This window comes from Bacillus rossius, chromosome 6 (genome assembly GCF_032445375.1).
Source record: "Bacillus rossius redtenbacheri isolate Brsri chromosome 6, Brsri_v3, whole genome shotgun sequence".
In the NCBI taxonomy this organism is placed as follows: Eukaryota; Metazoa; Arthropoda; class Insecta; order Phasmatodea; family Bacillidae; genus Bacillus; species Bacillus rossius.
Genome location: NC_086334.1, coordinates 45,243,913 through 45,261,033, shown reverse-complemented (window position 1 = coordinate 45,261,033; position 17,121 = coordinate 45,243,913). Strand labels below are relative to the sequence as shown.

At 39.0% G+C, this 17,121-nt stretch overlaps 1 protein-coding gene across 2 annotated transcripts in view; it reads left to right on the top strand.

The window, feature by feature from the left end:
• The window catches only part of LOC134533119 (DNA polymerase theta-like), an 89,137-nt gene that overhangs the window by 40,784 nt on the left and 31,232 nt on the right, over positions 1–17,121 (top strand). For both annotated transcript variants that reach the window (XM_063370387.1, XM_063370388.1), the window contains 6 exons: positions 3,864–4,014; positions 6,112–6,355; positions 7,732–7,873; positions 8,463–10,534; positions 11,329–11,436; positions 15,462–15,739. In XM_063370387.1, coding sequence (XP_063226457.1) covers positions 3,864–4,014; positions 6,112–6,355; positions 7,732–7,873; positions 8,463–10,534; positions 11,329–11,436; positions 15,462–15,739 — 2,995 coding nt within the window. The remainder of the gene's footprint in view (positions 1–3,863; positions 4,015–6,111; positions 6,356–7,731; positions 7,874–8,462; positions 10,535–11,328; positions 11,437–15,461; positions 15,740–17,121) is intronic.

The window sequence follows — 17,121 nt, the reverse complement described above, 5'->3', positions numbered from 1 at the left end:
TTTTAACCTGCCCAACGGACAGGTGTAATCGAAAATTTGCCTGTCCGCCATCCAATTTGCCTGTCCGCTGTTTTACCCAAATAAAAAAAATTTCAAAGTCGCTGAAAAAGTGAGAAAAAAGGATTTTCGCTAAATTTTGCACATATTTTTATCACACACTTAACATCCTTATTTAATCATCATTTTCAGACGAGTCACTGTCTGAGTCACTGCACGAATTACTTGGCTGATTCTGTCTTGAACATCTTCGATAAGGAGGCTGAAAGGGTCGACGTTTTCTCTGAACATTATGATACCAGAGATTTATTGCTGGTGCTAGATCAAACTCACTTTCAGCCATTATTGTTTATTTATAGATAATAGATATTGTCAAAGACGTTTTATTTGCGGTCGCATAAATGTTATTAATCACCTCTGCTGCATTAGTGCGTGCGAATAACCTCGGCGTCACATGTTGCACTTGTCCACCGGACAGTTGCCTTTTTTATTTTGCCTGCCCAGACGAGATTTTGCCTGTCCCGGGCAGGCGGACAGGTGCTAAAATCGAGCCCTGGTCACGTTAGTCATAGATGTGAAAAGTTTGAAGTAGTTCGCCTATTGTCTGTAACCTTTCGTTTTGATGTATCGACAAGTTCTATGGTGCCTCTCCTCTACTAACGTTTTAATCTTTGCTGCCATAGAGAACTTTCGTAGCAGAACCACAAACGGTTTTATTTATGGTGTCATAGAGCACTCTCGTAGCAGAGCATAGTCCGAAGCGCTGAGCTATCGATACTACCGGAAAGCGCTCATACACAGTACGTATATTTAGTAGTGCTGCATTATGTACAGTACATATCTATGATGGCTTTCATTGTTTACATTAGTCAACGTCCGTTTTGGTTAGCACGTGTTTTTTTACGTTCACAATATTATTTATGGCAAGATTTCGATTGAAGATGGATAGGTATAAAGTTCCACGAAATACTTTATCTATTGAAGATAAAATTAAAATTATTGAAAAATTTAATGTAGGCTTTATGTTGCATTGTTTTTTATATTTAAGAAAATTATATTTTTGCAGTGCCCTAAATGTGTTGTAAACAACTATTGTTTGTCTTGTAGCACCAGTAAATGCTGATACATTTTTTTAAGCTAAAATTTAGCATTAACTGCCAATAAAAGTGCTTTCCCACAATTTACACTTTCCCGCAATTTACACTTTTTCCTTGAGGTTCCTTGAAAAGTGCAAATAAGGGGTTTTACTGTAGCTGGAAGAATGTCCGTCATCTTGCAGAGTACAAGTTTTTAGGCCACCATATTGCGACATCTCTGCTTCACCGCGCTAACAATTGTAAGTCCCATTTTCTGGCTGTGTTTCACGTGAAAGCCGCGTTCTTGTCTAGTCTGTGGAAGGTGGTGTGTTTTCAAATACGTGCACAGGGCCGCTGAGAGAATTTGTGGGCCCCTGGGCAGCTGGGGTAGTAGGCCCCCTTCCTTTTTTTTTTTTTTTTTGCATACCACTACTACGTAGGCCTATACCATAAATATATATGGTATCGTAAAATTGCATCCTTCATTTGAACATGCATAACGATTTCCTAGTTACGCAAAAAAAAAGAGAGCATTTGCATGTATTATCTCAATGCACTTTTACATAGTTAATCCATCAAAATACAAATAATAATTAATTTTGATGTATATGTTGCTAAAAAATAAAAATAAAATCTTAACTGGTAATCAGAATTTGCATTATTATATGAGTGTTTAAAATACAAAAGTATAATAATTTATTCTGAATGTAAATATTATTAAAATAATGTAAAGTAATAATAAATTATATTACTTCGAAAACATGAAACACACTGAACCACGTTCATTACATTGAAAAATTTGTAATACATATTAATAATTTATAACGTTCCAGGGACGTCGGAATAATTTCATTAGTGAGGGGGGGGGGGGGGGGGGGCGAAAAGATGTATCACATTTACCTCAGTCATAGAGTGGGGGTCCGGGGGTCCTCCCCCGGAAAAATTTGGAATTTTAGATGCAAAATTGTGCTATTTAATGAGTTACCAAACCAAAATATTAAATATACCATTCCAAGAATTTGATGACGTATAATGTATTAAATACTAGTCTGACAGTAGGTGTAGTACAATTTAAATAAAATACCATCTAGGAATTTGCAATTATTTACAGTATATTGACAATCATAAATTTTATTTTCTAATCAATGTGATCACCAATGCAACGTTTGTAACTACTGGTTGAGAAAAATACTACTAGGACCAAACATTTATTCTGGGAAAAGGAGGGGGGCGAAATGCTACTCTCGCGCCCCCCCCCCCCCCCCATGCATAACAACACGGGGGCGACTCACCCCTGCTGCCCCCCCCCCCCCCCCCCCCCCCTCCTGTTCCGATGTCACTGTAACGTTCCCATTTCTGCTACTAGGCAAGTATTTTGGTGTGAACTGAATGTTACAAGTACCTTCTGCTCGGTTAGGTTATTGGTTATCGACTGTAGTTTTAGGAACACACAAACAATTTATATATATACATATATATACATATATATGTGTGTGTGTGTGTGTGGGTGGGTGGGTGGGTGTGTGCGTGCGTGCGTGCGTGTGTGTGTGTACAAGATGTTTTAATAGCAGGGGGACAATGTTTTTCCAGCCATTTATTTTCCACTTCCCAGCCGGGCGCCCGGGCCCCTAAGGCTACCAGGCCCCTGGGCATTTGCCCCTTTTGCCCCCCCCCCCCCCCCCCCTTCCCTCGGCGGCCCTGTACGTGCATACTCGTGAATGTGTTGTATACTGTTATTTCTCATGGTAAAAATGGGACGAAACGTAATTTCCATTCGCGATCGCCTAAATTAATACAAAGGTGAACAGTTCTACGAAAGTGATACGAATATTTTAATGTGCAATTTATTTAATCGCCGTCTGGAGTGGGGAAAAAAATGTACTTGAAAAGCACATTAAATCTGAGGAACATCAGGCTGCAAAAAAAAGATTCACAGAGAAATCAGATGGAAAAAAAAGTCGGTAAAACGGCAAGCAACGGTTTCTGGCATGATCGAAAACCAAAATAAGGCGAAAATTGAAAAAAACGAATAAATTTTTTGAAAAAACGAGTTTCAATAACACATTTTTTGTGCACTCTACATCAACTATGGCCATGAACAAAAAAATATTTATTGTAATTTTAAGTATTCAATTTATTGCACTCATAAGTGCTAAAAAGTTGTTTGGAAACCTGCCAAGATAGGCTATCTTTGTAGTTGTGCTAGATCTTTATTTCTGTGATTGTTAATAATTAATATGTGTATTATTTAATGCTTTTTAAAAATATACTTTTCTTCAGTAATGTAAAATGAGAGAATTGACTAAATCTTGTTTTTAAAAATGCTACAAAATGCTAAATTTCAAATTCAAAATGCTAAATGTTATTATTTTAAATGCTATAAATCACCATCTCTACTAATGACCTTGTCAATCAGACTTATAAAGCTTCAAAAGAAAAATTGGGGGGTAAAAATTTTTATTTTTAACATACCAGCCAGCACTTTCTTTGTGTGGCATTTACATTGGTGGTGGTCCAGTGATTTTTACCTTGGTGACCCTACACAGACAATGCTATACTCTGGATTTTATTCTAGAATGATAGGTCATATGAACAGTTTTGGAATATTTTTTCCAAATAACCTAATTTTTTTTCTTTGAAGATTAACTGTACATTTACTCTCTGTACGACTGTGTGATAAATTTCACTAAGGAAAGCAAGCCTTCTACGTTTGCAGAAATACAGATATTACTGAGTTCATGTCATTCTGACTGTTGGGAATGGCACTGAGTTGGAATGATCTGGCTTCAGAATCAGAAGCTGTCTATTCATCGGCGGTTCTACACGGCGCTGGCTCTGCAGGACCTTGTCAACGAAGTGCCGCTGGCGGACGTTGCCTCCAAGTTTCGCTGCTCTAGGGGCATGTTGCAATCTCTGCAGCAGTCCGCGGCCACTTTCGCAGGTTCGTGGGTCGTGCAGATCCCCTGTGGCATTTGCCCGTCAATAGACTGGTTATCGGAACACTTGAACTTTTCTTTAGCCATGTCGTGTTGTAAGCTATTCGGCTAGCTACTGGGTGGATGGACAAGACACTGTCTGCTCCTTGAAAGGCATTCACCACAGGGTACAGGGTAATAAATAGGCCTGTGCGGTTCCCCGATTTTTCAATTTCAGTTTCGGTCCAACTCCTTCAAAATACTCAAACCTAAATTTTTATAAGCTTGTATTATTATAAAATTTAATGTGGTAGCCTGCCTTTTGAAATATGCATAGGCTGGTCAGATCTTTAAACTCTGAAATACAAAATCAAATATTTTATGTTGAATTTTTTTTTTTTTTTTTTTAGGAAATATATTAGAAAAAAATTGAGGATGACTTAATTATAAATTCTAACACTGTGTAATTGATGAGGCCTGCCTTACTATCAAAGTTTTTTTTTGGGCAACAGGTACAGTGCTCTTTGGTTTCATATACGGTATACGGTATTCATTTATTCTTGGCTCTAGAGATCTGGATTAGTATTTAAAGAATGAGAATAAAATTTGAAATTCAATTTAAAAAAAAACAATTCAACCCATCCTTCTTTTCATCAATGAAAAAGGATCATGACAGGTTTATGTGCGGTCTGGTTCCTTCATTTGAGAAATTTAGTTAAGCATTCTTGGGAAAAAAAAAGTGAGTAAAAAAAATAGAAAAGAGGCAAGGTGAGTGTCTCTTGCTATTATCTGCTGCTCCTAGTATGATGATGTGGAAATGGTCTGATGGAGAGAGAAACCATGACACAAGACACGACCATAAGTGTACAACAGACACCCTATGTCATTTATAGTAGGGAGGAGTAGAGCTGGAGACCCCAGGGGGAGCTAAAATTATTTTTTTTATTGAGATTAATGAAGGCCCTACCTGGTAGGTGAATGGTGACACAGGAAGTGTTGTTTCAATTGTTTCAAGCCACTTTAATTACTACGTATTTTTAATAATTTTGGCTATTTTTGTATTCTCTCTTTTGTATAGTGGCATACCAGTCACACTCAAAGGCATCAGAAACATTATTTAAACATTTTATGGTTGGAGGCTATCTAGCATACATTCAAGATATTTTCATATTATTTTATTTTAGGTCATATTATCATTCTTCTCGCACCAAAACAATCTAGGTTTGAATTCTGGTGGGGTCAGGACCAGAATTTTTGCAAGTGGGAAATGGGGGGGGGGGAAGATGTTGCCATGATCCGGTGGGTTTACTAAAGGTACTTTGGTTTTCCCCATTAGTTTATACAGTTGCTTCTTCACTTACCTTACTTATCCCATTATCGTCTCTTATTACAAGTGGGAAAGCTAGGAAATAATAGACGCCATCTTATTTTCACCAGTTTTTAGACCAATATTATTTTCTGTCATTTTATTTTCAAAATTTGGCTTCATTAAAGCATAGCCAATAATTTTATGGAATACTTCAAATTAATATTGACTGGCTGCCACAAATAGTTTTCCCTGTGAAGTCATTGGCATTTAGTATTTAGTTCCAATGTGGAAATAACTAAAACCGTAATAATACTGTTGGGAGACACTATATTATGCTAATAAAGATCGCAGGCTTTCTCAGCCATTGTCGAGAGTTGCTTGGTTTGTGGGTTGTAGCCGCAATATCACCGACGATTCGTTCAGCATTGCAGTTACCATTATCAGACATCTGACTGCAACTTCGACTGAAATGTTGGTGATATCTTCGTCTTCGATGCTGCTACAATCCAGAAGCCAAGCAACTGCACTTTAGTATGTTCTTTGAAAATCTCTTAGTGTGGGATTTCTTCCTTAATGAAGGCAAATTTTCAATATTAAACAAGAAATTGTTATGGCCTAAAAATTGTTGAAATTAACATGGCGTTGGTTTCTATTCTTTCCCCTCAAGTCTAATCCCTCCACCCAGCCACCCAATCTATTTTGTTTGGATTTTTCAGGATGATCCTTGGGATTATTTCTTGTAAATGTTTAATCAGGATGTCTCGGAATGTGCTGCCAGCACCGTGTGACAGACTGGTCCACGGGTTCGTTGCAGGCATGGTGACGGCATTCTGCCGGCGGCTGGGCTGGGCCAGCTTCGAGCTGCTGGTGTCGCAGTTCCAGGACCGCCTGCAGTTCGGAGTGCGGCGCGAGCTGTGCGACCTCATGAGGCTGGACGCCCTCAACGGCCCGCGGGCCCGCGCCCTCTTCGACACCGGCATCACCACGCTCTCGGCCCTCGCGGTGGCCGATGTCACCTCCGTCGAGGACGCGCTGCACAAGGCGATGCCTTTCCAGACGTGCGTTCCTTGTGCTTACCTTTGGTTACTTACTTACTTACTTTACCTTACCTTACCTTACCTTACCTTACCTTACCTTACCTTACCTTACCTTACCTTACTTACTTACTTCCCTCCTTCCTTCCCTCCCTCCTTCCCCCCTTCCTTCCCTCCCTCCTTCCTTCCCTCCCTCCTTCCTTCCCTCCCTCCTTCCCCCCTTCCTTCCTTCCCTCCTTCCTTCCCTCCCTCCCTCCTTCCCTCCCTCCCTCCCTCCTTCCTTCCTTCTCTCCCTCCCTCCTTCCCCCCTTCCCTCCTTCCCTTTTTCCCACCTTCCCCCTTCCCCCCTTCCTTCTTCCCCCCCTTCACCCTTCAACCTTCACCCCTTCCACCTTTACCTTTACTTACCTTACCCTTTACTTACCTTACCTTTACTTACCTTACCTTTACTTACCTTACCTTTACTTACCTTTATTTACCTTTACTTTTACTTACCTTTACTTTACTTTATTTCGAAAAAGAACCAAGTTATATATTCACAAGGGTTTAAACTACATTCAAATAAAAAACTAAAGTAAGTTGAAAAAGGGCACTGACATGCAAATTCAGCCATGAAACATTTTATTCTTTTGTCTCAGAGTGAACCATCAAGCACACCTGTGTGTGTGTAGCAAAGAGGGATAATTAATGAAAACATGCCTTTTTTCATTTTCTTGAAATAAAAAAATTTCTAGTTTCAAAACCACCATACATATTTATTTATGTAAATGATATTGAATATTTTAATCATTGTGCATTTATTTTAGTGTAGAGCAGTTTTTTATTGCTAATTTTGTTTATTTCCGTCTTTGTTGCTGAGCTTGCCAGTTTTTCCAACCAATTACATAATATTTTGTTTAGTTAAATGAATTTTTTTTTATTTATATACTTTTTACATATTTGTTTTCCCAATGCAAATTAGAAATAATTTAAAACAAAAGAAAAATATTTCTCTGCACATCCTGATATAATAGCTCTTAAGTATTCTTCTGTCACAGCATATAACAAAGTACTATACCTAGCTTCTGCAGGCCATGAACTGATCTTTTGGATACTTATAATTACTAATTTCCCAGCCATTAATCTCACATTGAAATACTCTTACCTGATGTGTGGAACTCTTTTATGTCCTATGCATAGTTTCCATTTATTAAATTTAAATATAAATATGTATTTGATACGCCATTTACCAGTAAAACTATGAAACCTCTGTTTTCATTTACTTTTTGTAGTGATTTTACCATGCAGATTGGCTCAACATTCATTCTGGAACAGAAATAACTGTTGTCCAAACTGAGAGTGGAGCAGCCCATAATGTTGGCTGCAGTGATGGAGCAGTTAGTGAGATGTGTTTGGCGCAGGTCGAAGGAGTTGGATGGGGAAACTTCATTTGACACGGCGCAGCGCAACAAGATGAAGCATGTCTGGGTGACGGGTCGCCGGGGCCTCACGGAGAGGGAGGCTGCCGAACTGCTCGTAGCAGAGGCCCGAGACCTTCTCAGGGTACGTGGAGCTCTCACTTGACTGGTCACGAGCATGTGATACAATCAAAGTTATCTTTGAAAGAAGTTATAAACTTTTTTTTTTTTTTTGTGTTGGAAAAGAAGTGCCAAGTTCATTTTTGTTTAAAATAGAGTAGGCACAATTAAAATATCAAGCTATTAGCTTGAAAATTGTATTTTCGTGTAGTAATATTACAAGAATAATGTTTTAAAAGAGTCATAAAGCAATTCCTATTATACACTAGAGACTAACCAGAAAATAAAGTTGAAACAAATCTAAAACTAGCTCTCCGAAAAAAAAATACAATTTTGTGACATGGTGTCTTTTGTATCCAGGGTATAGATTTATCATTCCAAGAAATAAATTATAGAAGCAAACTTTTGTCATTGACTAATTTTTTTTAAAACTTTGCATCCTATTCCAAAATACATGTACATAAATATAAGTGAAGTTAAGAAACTTGTGTTGACTTTTACAAGGTGAGGCAAATAAATGTTGGTTGTTTACTCTTACTGCAACAGATTTTTTAAGTATATTCTTATGTTTGTATTGAATATTAACATTTTTATGTTTGTTGTTTGGCTTCTAGAAAGAACTTGGGGTAGCAGATGTGAAATGGGATGTCACTAATGGTCAGTCAAGTTTTTCTGACTATGGTAGTGAAGATTCCAATCATGGAAAGTCACAGCACAAGCAAATTGATGTTTCTGACATTGTGGATACTTATTTAGTTTTGAAGACACATTCAAGGACTCAGGACCATGACATGGAGGTCGAAAAGAATGATCATGCTGTTGCAAGTCAGAAGATATCCGCCTGCAGTGATGCCACTTCTGTGCAGTTTCAAAATGAAGTGTGTGAAGGGGACAAAGTGGAGGGCTTAGGTATTACGTCACGTGCACCATCACCGGTAAATTTTTTGTGGCCCGGACAAAGTAAGTCAAAATTCCATCTCCAGTCTCAGCATGATGATCGAAAAACTTGCGGAGAAACTGTTAATGACTTAGAGGAGCCGTGTTCAAAAAGTAACACGCATGCAGCAGTGCATCCAGACCCAGAGATGTCACCTGCTCCAGTCATTTGTTCAATGAAAGTTGATAGTGATAAGTCTGCAAGGGGCGAATCACCTTACAGAAAAAGTGTGGCAGAACAGGTTGCAGTTTCAACTCCACGCGGGGTCGTGAGAGACGAGATAATGGATTATTTTTCGTCGCCCTTCGAGTTGGCGAGCAGCTCGGTCACCGGGGAACACCGGGACGTCCCGGGTGGGGCGGGCCGGCAGTCACCGTCGTTCGGGGGCGGTGCCTGCATCTCTCCAATTGCAGCCGACCGCAGCAACAGCACCAAGGACAGCTCCGACCTGTTCTCGTCACCCTCGGCCGGCACTTGCTCCAACCTCTTTGTCGACAGTCTGCTAATAGACACCCAGCTGAAAGGTGTGCTGGATGCTTGCCAGAGCAAGCCTGCAGAGGTTTCTCAGGCGTCTCCGGAGGCTGAGTACTCGAGCCCTGTTATAAATAAGCTGAAGATGACAACCAAAAAAGCTACTGATAGAACAAAGCAAAAAAAGAGTAAACATTCTTCAGAGATGATAAACACACCTTTAACAAGCAGATCTGAACTAGATAGAAAAGGACTTCAAAAAAAATCTTCTGTCACGAAAAAAGGCAGGAGGAAGGTTTCGGTGAGTACATTGAGGTGGAGTGTAGACGAGAATAGCTCTCTGGATCAGTACAAATACGCTGAAGATTTTGAACTTAAGACAGTGGCGAACATATCTTCACCATGGCTTCGATCTGAAGGAAAAACTGTCCATATTTTCGAACCAGAGGATTTAGAGGAGTTGCAGAGTTCATTTAGAGTTCTTAGTGATAACAGTGTGCTGAATGGAACTAAAGATAGTGTATTGGCTGAGGATAGAATAACTGGTAAACCTTCTTCCAGCACATCGTCCGAGCTGAAAGTTGGGTCACTTAATTGTGAAAAGAGTGAAACTTGTAATGATTCTGAACCTCATGGTAAAGAAAATTTGGATGTTGATGTGTTATCTATTAAACCGGAAGCACTTGAGGTGGATGACATTATAACAGATTCATTCCTAGAGAAAGCATTTACTACTTACTGGAGCGCTGGTAGTGGTCAAGAGGGTTCTCCAAACAATAATGAAGAGTGTGTGTCCTTAAGCCCAGAACCACTTCAGAAATCAAACCGTAATTCACTTTGCAAGAAGCTGTTTTCATCTACAGGTAAGGTGACCAGGCAAGATGAAATGGGAAAGAAAAGACCTCTGTCTTTGGGCATGAAGAAATTTAAAATTCATCCTTCTGCGAAGCAATGCAATTCAGCAGTTAAAAGCTCATCCCGAAATCTAGAACTTCTATCAAGAACATCACCAGAAAATAAACAGTGTGATTCCTCTAAACATCCAGCAGTGACATATGGAAATACTAATGCCACATCAGTTTTCTCTGATGAGTTTGCAGGGAGTTTAAAAACTCCAAAAAAGAAATCTCCAGGTGCTTTGAAACAGAAATGTAATTTGGAGGATGATAAATTACTTGAAAACTACAGTTCAGATGATAACATTGTGCTTTCCTCTCAGAATGATTCAGATTCAACTGTGAACTCTCCGTGGAAGTCAAAATCATTGTACATTTACAGGTATGATTTATTGTTATTTATGATTGGTGGTAGTTGTGGTGTGCCGGATTCACGTATCAATTTGATTAGCTACTTAGTTGTTTTAATGATGCTTCTATGCTATGTAGGCCTAGTTATCAGAAAATTTGAATTACTCTAGCTTATGTTCATAGTTTTTTCTTGCTAATCCAGCCAACCAGTTTAACTTGACTTGGAGTAAAAAATATGTTTTCGTTCAGTGTGTGACTTGTGCAAACATCCATCCTTTGTAGCTTTTTTTTTACCTTTGTATATAATGTATATAAAATGGAATAGAAAATATGTGTTGCTATGTAAGGATAGTAATTTTGAATGTGGAAATTATTTTAATCCTACAAACTATTTTATATCAGATAATACCAAATTGTATTTTTTTTCTGAAATTCTAACCTAAATTATGTTGAAAACTAAAAAAAAATGAATTTATTTACTTATCCTGTATGTGTATGCAACCAATACGAGGTACTATCAAATTATATTTAACTTTGTGAGTTTAATTAAATATTAATACATACACAGCTTTAAGAACACACATACTAGCTAAATAAAAAGGTCTGACTAACAGAAGAGAAAGAACTTTTAATTTGGTACCAAAAAAACAAAAGGCAAGGAAGTTGTTGTGTTACGCTACAGTTTTATTTTTGTAGCTCTTAATCTTGGAACATATTAGTTTTCAGCTTTCTATTGATAGGAATTGCTCCCACAGTTAATAATAATTGCAGGCATGTAGTACTTTTTTTTTTTGGCAAACATACATTCAGCAAATATTTTTCCAGTCCCTCCATCAAGAAACAGCAGACGTCCACCAAACATCCACAGACAGCTGTTGACAAGACTGTGTCTGGGAAAAGCAGGACATCTTCTACAGTGGACCAGAAAATGAAGTAAGATGAGTTGACTGTAGCTGATAATTTGTATTATCTACATTAAAAAAATTACTGTGAACAATTAAAAAAAAAACCTTAATGTCAATATGATGTAAAATGCAAACTCGTACAATATACATATTACAGAAATCTAATGTTACCGTACTGAAAGTAATATTTTTGCAATATTATAGAAATTATGTCTAAAAATATATGTCTATAACTTACAACTAAATAATAATTTTTGTTAGCGTGTTGGTAGTGTTTTGAAAAAATATAAAATAATACAATTGTAGTTATAACGTGATAAATTGGTTTGTTCAGACTTCAGAGTTATTTTTATGTGTAAAGTGCTTGAAATGAAACTAACCAAAACACGATGTGCTAGTGATAGTATAACAAAGAAATTATTGTACATGACACAACTCGTACAACAAAGATAAAGCACAAAGCAGTTTACACTTTACGTTTATGGTAGTTCCTCTGGATGCTGTATTTGTTGATCCAGGGAATTTAATAAAACAATGATACTGCTTAATTTCACATCCTGTTTACAAGATATAGCAGTTGATCATAGTGAACATACCTTGGAATTCAAATTTAGTTCAGAAGCAACAAATTTACCTGCAAAAATTCAAAAAAGAATCCCTCATTCAGGCAATATTTTGCATTGCATATTTTTCCATTTGTTTTGTTTTTTCTGCTTCTTTCTTTATTTTGGCCTACTGAGTACATGTCACTCCAATCGTTTTGTTCCTTGGGCTTTAATTTTTGCCTATCTTTCTCATACTCTCTTTCTATGAGCCTCATTTTTTTCATCAGTCCACTTCTTGCCTGTAGTAATCTTCAACTTGCCTTGAAATATTAGAGTAGTCCTAGTTTCTTGTGAGAAAGTGACGAATCTTGTCTCCAAATGTGACTTACAGGTCTCTTTCAACCTCAGTAAACCAGGGCAACTAACTATTTTTTGCATGCAGAAACTGATTTTTGAACGTTCAACTTCTCACCATAGCCATACGTCCGTTGATGCTGGCTTCTGATCAGCCACTGACTTTGTACTGTTGGCCATAATTGTGCCCTATTTAAACTTGCAGTGACCACGTGGCTTGGCTTATTCTACTAGTTACATTTTAAGGTATCTATGTACTTAGAAATCCAACTACGTATATTCTTTTTAAGTAAGTGGGCGAAGATCCGGTTGGTCAGTCTCTGGGCTCATATTTGTAAAATGGCCATATAAAGCTATTCTCCTCATCTGAGTGGTGTTTTTTGACCTTTACACTTATTTATGGCCTTTTCACTTATTGTTATAAAAATTGCTCTGAAATGGAAACTAATTTAAATAAATCTATTCTTTAATTCAGCATGTTCTGGACCACTGCTGTCCTAGAGTGGTGATTTTACCGGGTTGTTGAACCTCAAAGTAGTTTTAATAGCAATACCAAATGTGAAATGTAACGTGCTAGAAAATAAACACTGTACACCAATCCCTCACTTAGCACAACTAATGTGTTCCCAAAAAGTTTTATGTTATCTGAAATTATGTATTCTGAAGCATTGATCTCCATAAATAGCGAAAGCTAATCTACTTAATGTATTCCAAAATGTGTAGGGAAATATTCATTAAGTAATATAAATGCGTAGAATAACACTCAGCAATAAACTTGTCACACCATTTATCTTTATAAGACTACTATCGAATACCTTGTATGACTAATATAACACCATGTAACAGGAGATAGTTATTGTCAGTTGGCTGGTTGCCTTGCCCACCTGACCTTCAACTTACCGTATTTACTCGCATATAGGTTACCATCGCATATAGGTCGCACCCATAATTTGAGGTCTTGAATTTGGTATTTAAGATTCCCCCCCATATAGGTCGCACCAGTAATTTAATGACGCAAACGGCCGGCGCGCCGTGCACGAAAGAGTTAACGGGTAATGTAAAACTCCGCTATTACGAAAGCTGATAATGGCGTGATAAATTGTTGTAACAACAAGTACTCGTAATAACCGAATATAGAAAATTGAAGTCAAGTTAGTTTTTGGAGTAGATAATCACAGCGACAGACCGACAGGATGCGCTCCCGCCCTTGCCATCAGCGATGTTTATTTTGACAGCTCAAGCAATTATCTTTTCCGCGTCCCTTCACAGCGTAAAAAAAAACACTTATTAACGGCGAATGACAGTCGTATAAGCCCATAAAAATATTTATTTTACCGAGAATGGACTATACAACCTGGCTTTTGCAGCACGCGGTGTGGGAGGGGAGGAGCATGCTGACAGTTTCTCACGCAGAAGGTTGAAATAAGGGAGGGAATGTGTTGAAATGTTAGTTGGAAAGGGAGGGAGGGTGTTTTTAAATGGCTTGTGGCTCTTGAAGAATTAGCAGGGGATGGGAGAGGTAAGCGTCACGTCACGTATGACACCTGGCCGGACGAGTTTCTTACGCTCTCGCAGAAGTTACCACAGCGGCTTTTCGTGCGGGCGGGTAAGATAACATGACAGCTGAGACGGCTTTTCCTGCGATAGTGGACGCGCCGAGCTCGGCTAGACACTGCCGCGTGGACAGTCTAGAGGGGTGGTATCTATTTTTAGCCGTCTTTTGTATGCCTGCCTGCTTACGGTACAGCTCTTGCCAAGATAAACGTGAACACATAGCACCCAACAAAGTGTAACAGACATGTTTTTCAGCCGATTTTACTCAAATTTTCGACTTTCTCTGCTCAAATTTTTCACGGTTTCTCAAAAAACGGTCGTATAAACGGAAAGGATGCATCAGAGGGGGGTCGCATCAGCGGGATTCTACTGTATTGCAAAAAAAATTCCTCAAAAGTTTTAAAAAATTTTTCTTCACATATAGGTCGCACTACATTTTTTCCCCATAAAATCTGGTAAAATTGCCGCGACCTATATGCGAGTAAATACGGTATGTCGCGTACATTTCCACGATTTTTCCAAACTATCCTTTACTGGCAGTGAAACCGATATTACTGTCCTGATATTTACATTATAATTGTTCAAAAATTAAAGTGCTTATTCGTGTATCACCGCTTGGTTCACATTAATCCTGTCAGGCTCGTGATTTTTTTTTTCATTGTACCATTCATTTTACAACCTTTTCCATGTGAATCATTTGTTCATTTCTGTTTCTTATCTAATGCCAAATACGTATATTCCCACTAGTACAACCAACAGCATCAGACTTATATAAACATTTGAAAGAGTCCTTATTTCTTACAATTTGTGTGCACAGTTGACTTGCTTGAAATTAAAATGGGACCAACATAAGTGTGGCCTTCATGACATTCTGCATGCAGTAATACTTCTAGTTTTGTCTCAAATACTTGAACACGATGCATTACACTCTCATTTGGAAGCCATGATTCCAATATGATTCCAACTGCAGGTGCTTGCGTACATACAGTTACCGGCAGATGTTGCTTGTGTTTGTAAGTGCATGTGTGTTCCCTGCCACTGGCTAGACTGAAGTTGATCATGGCCCGGTCTGTGGCCTGGCGACATACGTGCGGACGTAAAACATTTAGTTTTTTACACTCCACAGCCACAACTTACAACATTCGATAGCGTGGTCAGACCTGCGCGCGCATCTCTTCCTCCCTCGTATGGCTAACTGTATGCCACGGTACATCTATTGTTTACCGAGTTGAAGCAGACTTTGTGGCGTCATGCCCCCTTTTCTGTTGCCTGTGTGTTGCTTCGTGCCAACTGAAATTTACAGACGTACTATTCAAGACTGGGGCAGCAAAATTAACATAGCTCTAAATGAATTTACGCAATCTGAAGACGCGCTAAGTGAGGGATTGGTGTACTGAAATGAAAACCAACAGTAAGGAGAAGCTCCAAACGAACCAAATACGTCGGAATCGCAGCAAAATCAACAGCCGGAATCCACTGGAAAAATCTGAACACGAGCAGCTTGATTGGTGATTAATTGATTACAAAATGTGCAGAACCATGGAATGCTGGATTAAAGACCTTGAACTGCGCTCAGACAAGCACGTGCCTGTTGTTGTAGGAAGGAAAGTTGGACCAGCGTGAACATCATAGACGTGTGCGGCGACGCACAGCTGCTGGACACCTTCAGGACGGAGCTGAGGGGCCAGCGCTGCGTGTCGCTGTCCGTGGGCTGCGAGCGGGTGCCAGAGGAGCCCGGGATCGGAGCTCGCATCATGGGGCGACGTCCCCAAGCGGTGCCAGGGCCCATGCTGCAGAGCGGGGAGCGTGCAGTGTCAGGCGTCGCAGTGTGCTTCGGGGAGCGAGACGCCTACTACATCTCACTCTCGGCCCGGCAAGGTCAGTTGCACATAATGTTTACTTGGTGTTAGTGTAATATTTAGTATTAACACATTTTAAAAGTCGCTAAAGTCTTGTAAAAGTTACTAGTCTGTTGGAATGTACTGAATGTCCCAGAAAATCAAGCTATGTGTTTTGGTTACCTGAGTCACTAAAATATGGTTCATTTCTTTGAATTTTTAATTAGTTTTCTTTCTGTTATTTTTTTAAAAAAAAAAATTCCAGTTATCCTCTACCACCTATGTAGTTAATGTATCTTGTCTCTATTGTATAAGAGTATGTATTTCTATGAATAAAGCCATTACAGGCATAATTTTGATATATATTTTTTTGGCTAGTTTAACAGAGATTGAGTGGTGCTGACCAGGGGCGCAACAATTAAATTTCCAAAGGGGGGGGCAATATACCTATTTATAAAGAATCATCGATCCCCCCTATTGAAGCAGGGGGTCCGGGGGTCCTCCTCCGGGAAAATTTGTATTTCAAGGTGGAAAATGGTGCTATTTAAGCAGTTTTATTATCTAAAAATTGATTACACAGCACTTTCTTTGCCCCCGTTTGCCCCCACTTCAAGGTTTCAGAGGGGGGGGGGCAAAATACCCTTGCCCCCCCCCCCCCCCCTGTTGTTGCGCCCCTGGTGCTGACTGAAAATACTGAATTAAATTGCAAATAAGAGGGTAAGGTGGAGCGGTTGCATGGTCAGCCAACACTGTGATTGGGCTTTGAAAATATTAAAATTTCCCTGAAGCCCTATCGTGGAGCAATGAGATAGAAATGTTGGGCAGAAAGGAAGTGGCTTTAGTGCCATTAACAAGTTCTGCAACGGGTATGAAATATAAAAGTCCCTGACATATCAGCACTGGAATTTGCCACAGGTGTATGATTGTGTATGAAATTGACATTATAATGTGCGATTGGAAAAAGCACCAATGCTGTGGTCTAGGCAGTGTGAGGCTGGTACTTGACTGTAGCCAGCTGCCCTATGCTACGTTAGACCTGTTATTTCTAGCGAGCCTGTGGAACGATATCAGTTAAAGGGTTTAATAGCAAAATTAAAGTGATGGAGGAAAGATATTTCTCTGGGATAACACTCACATCATGGAAGTTTCTGGCCTGCTAGCATTGTTACCAATACCCACATGCAATTCGTGATACCTTGACTGAAAAAATTCCCTCTTTGCTGGGGCGTGGATTTGAACAAGGCACACAATATGTAAGGATGTTGAGCTAACTGCCTAGAGAATTGTGGTGCTTTCAAAAGTCAGCTGTTTTTTTCATTATTTACAGATACTTTTTGAGCCTACATGAAAATATATGTAGTAAAATATATGTACCTCCAAGTATCTTTATAAATCATTTCAGAAAAATGGAGTACTGGTAAC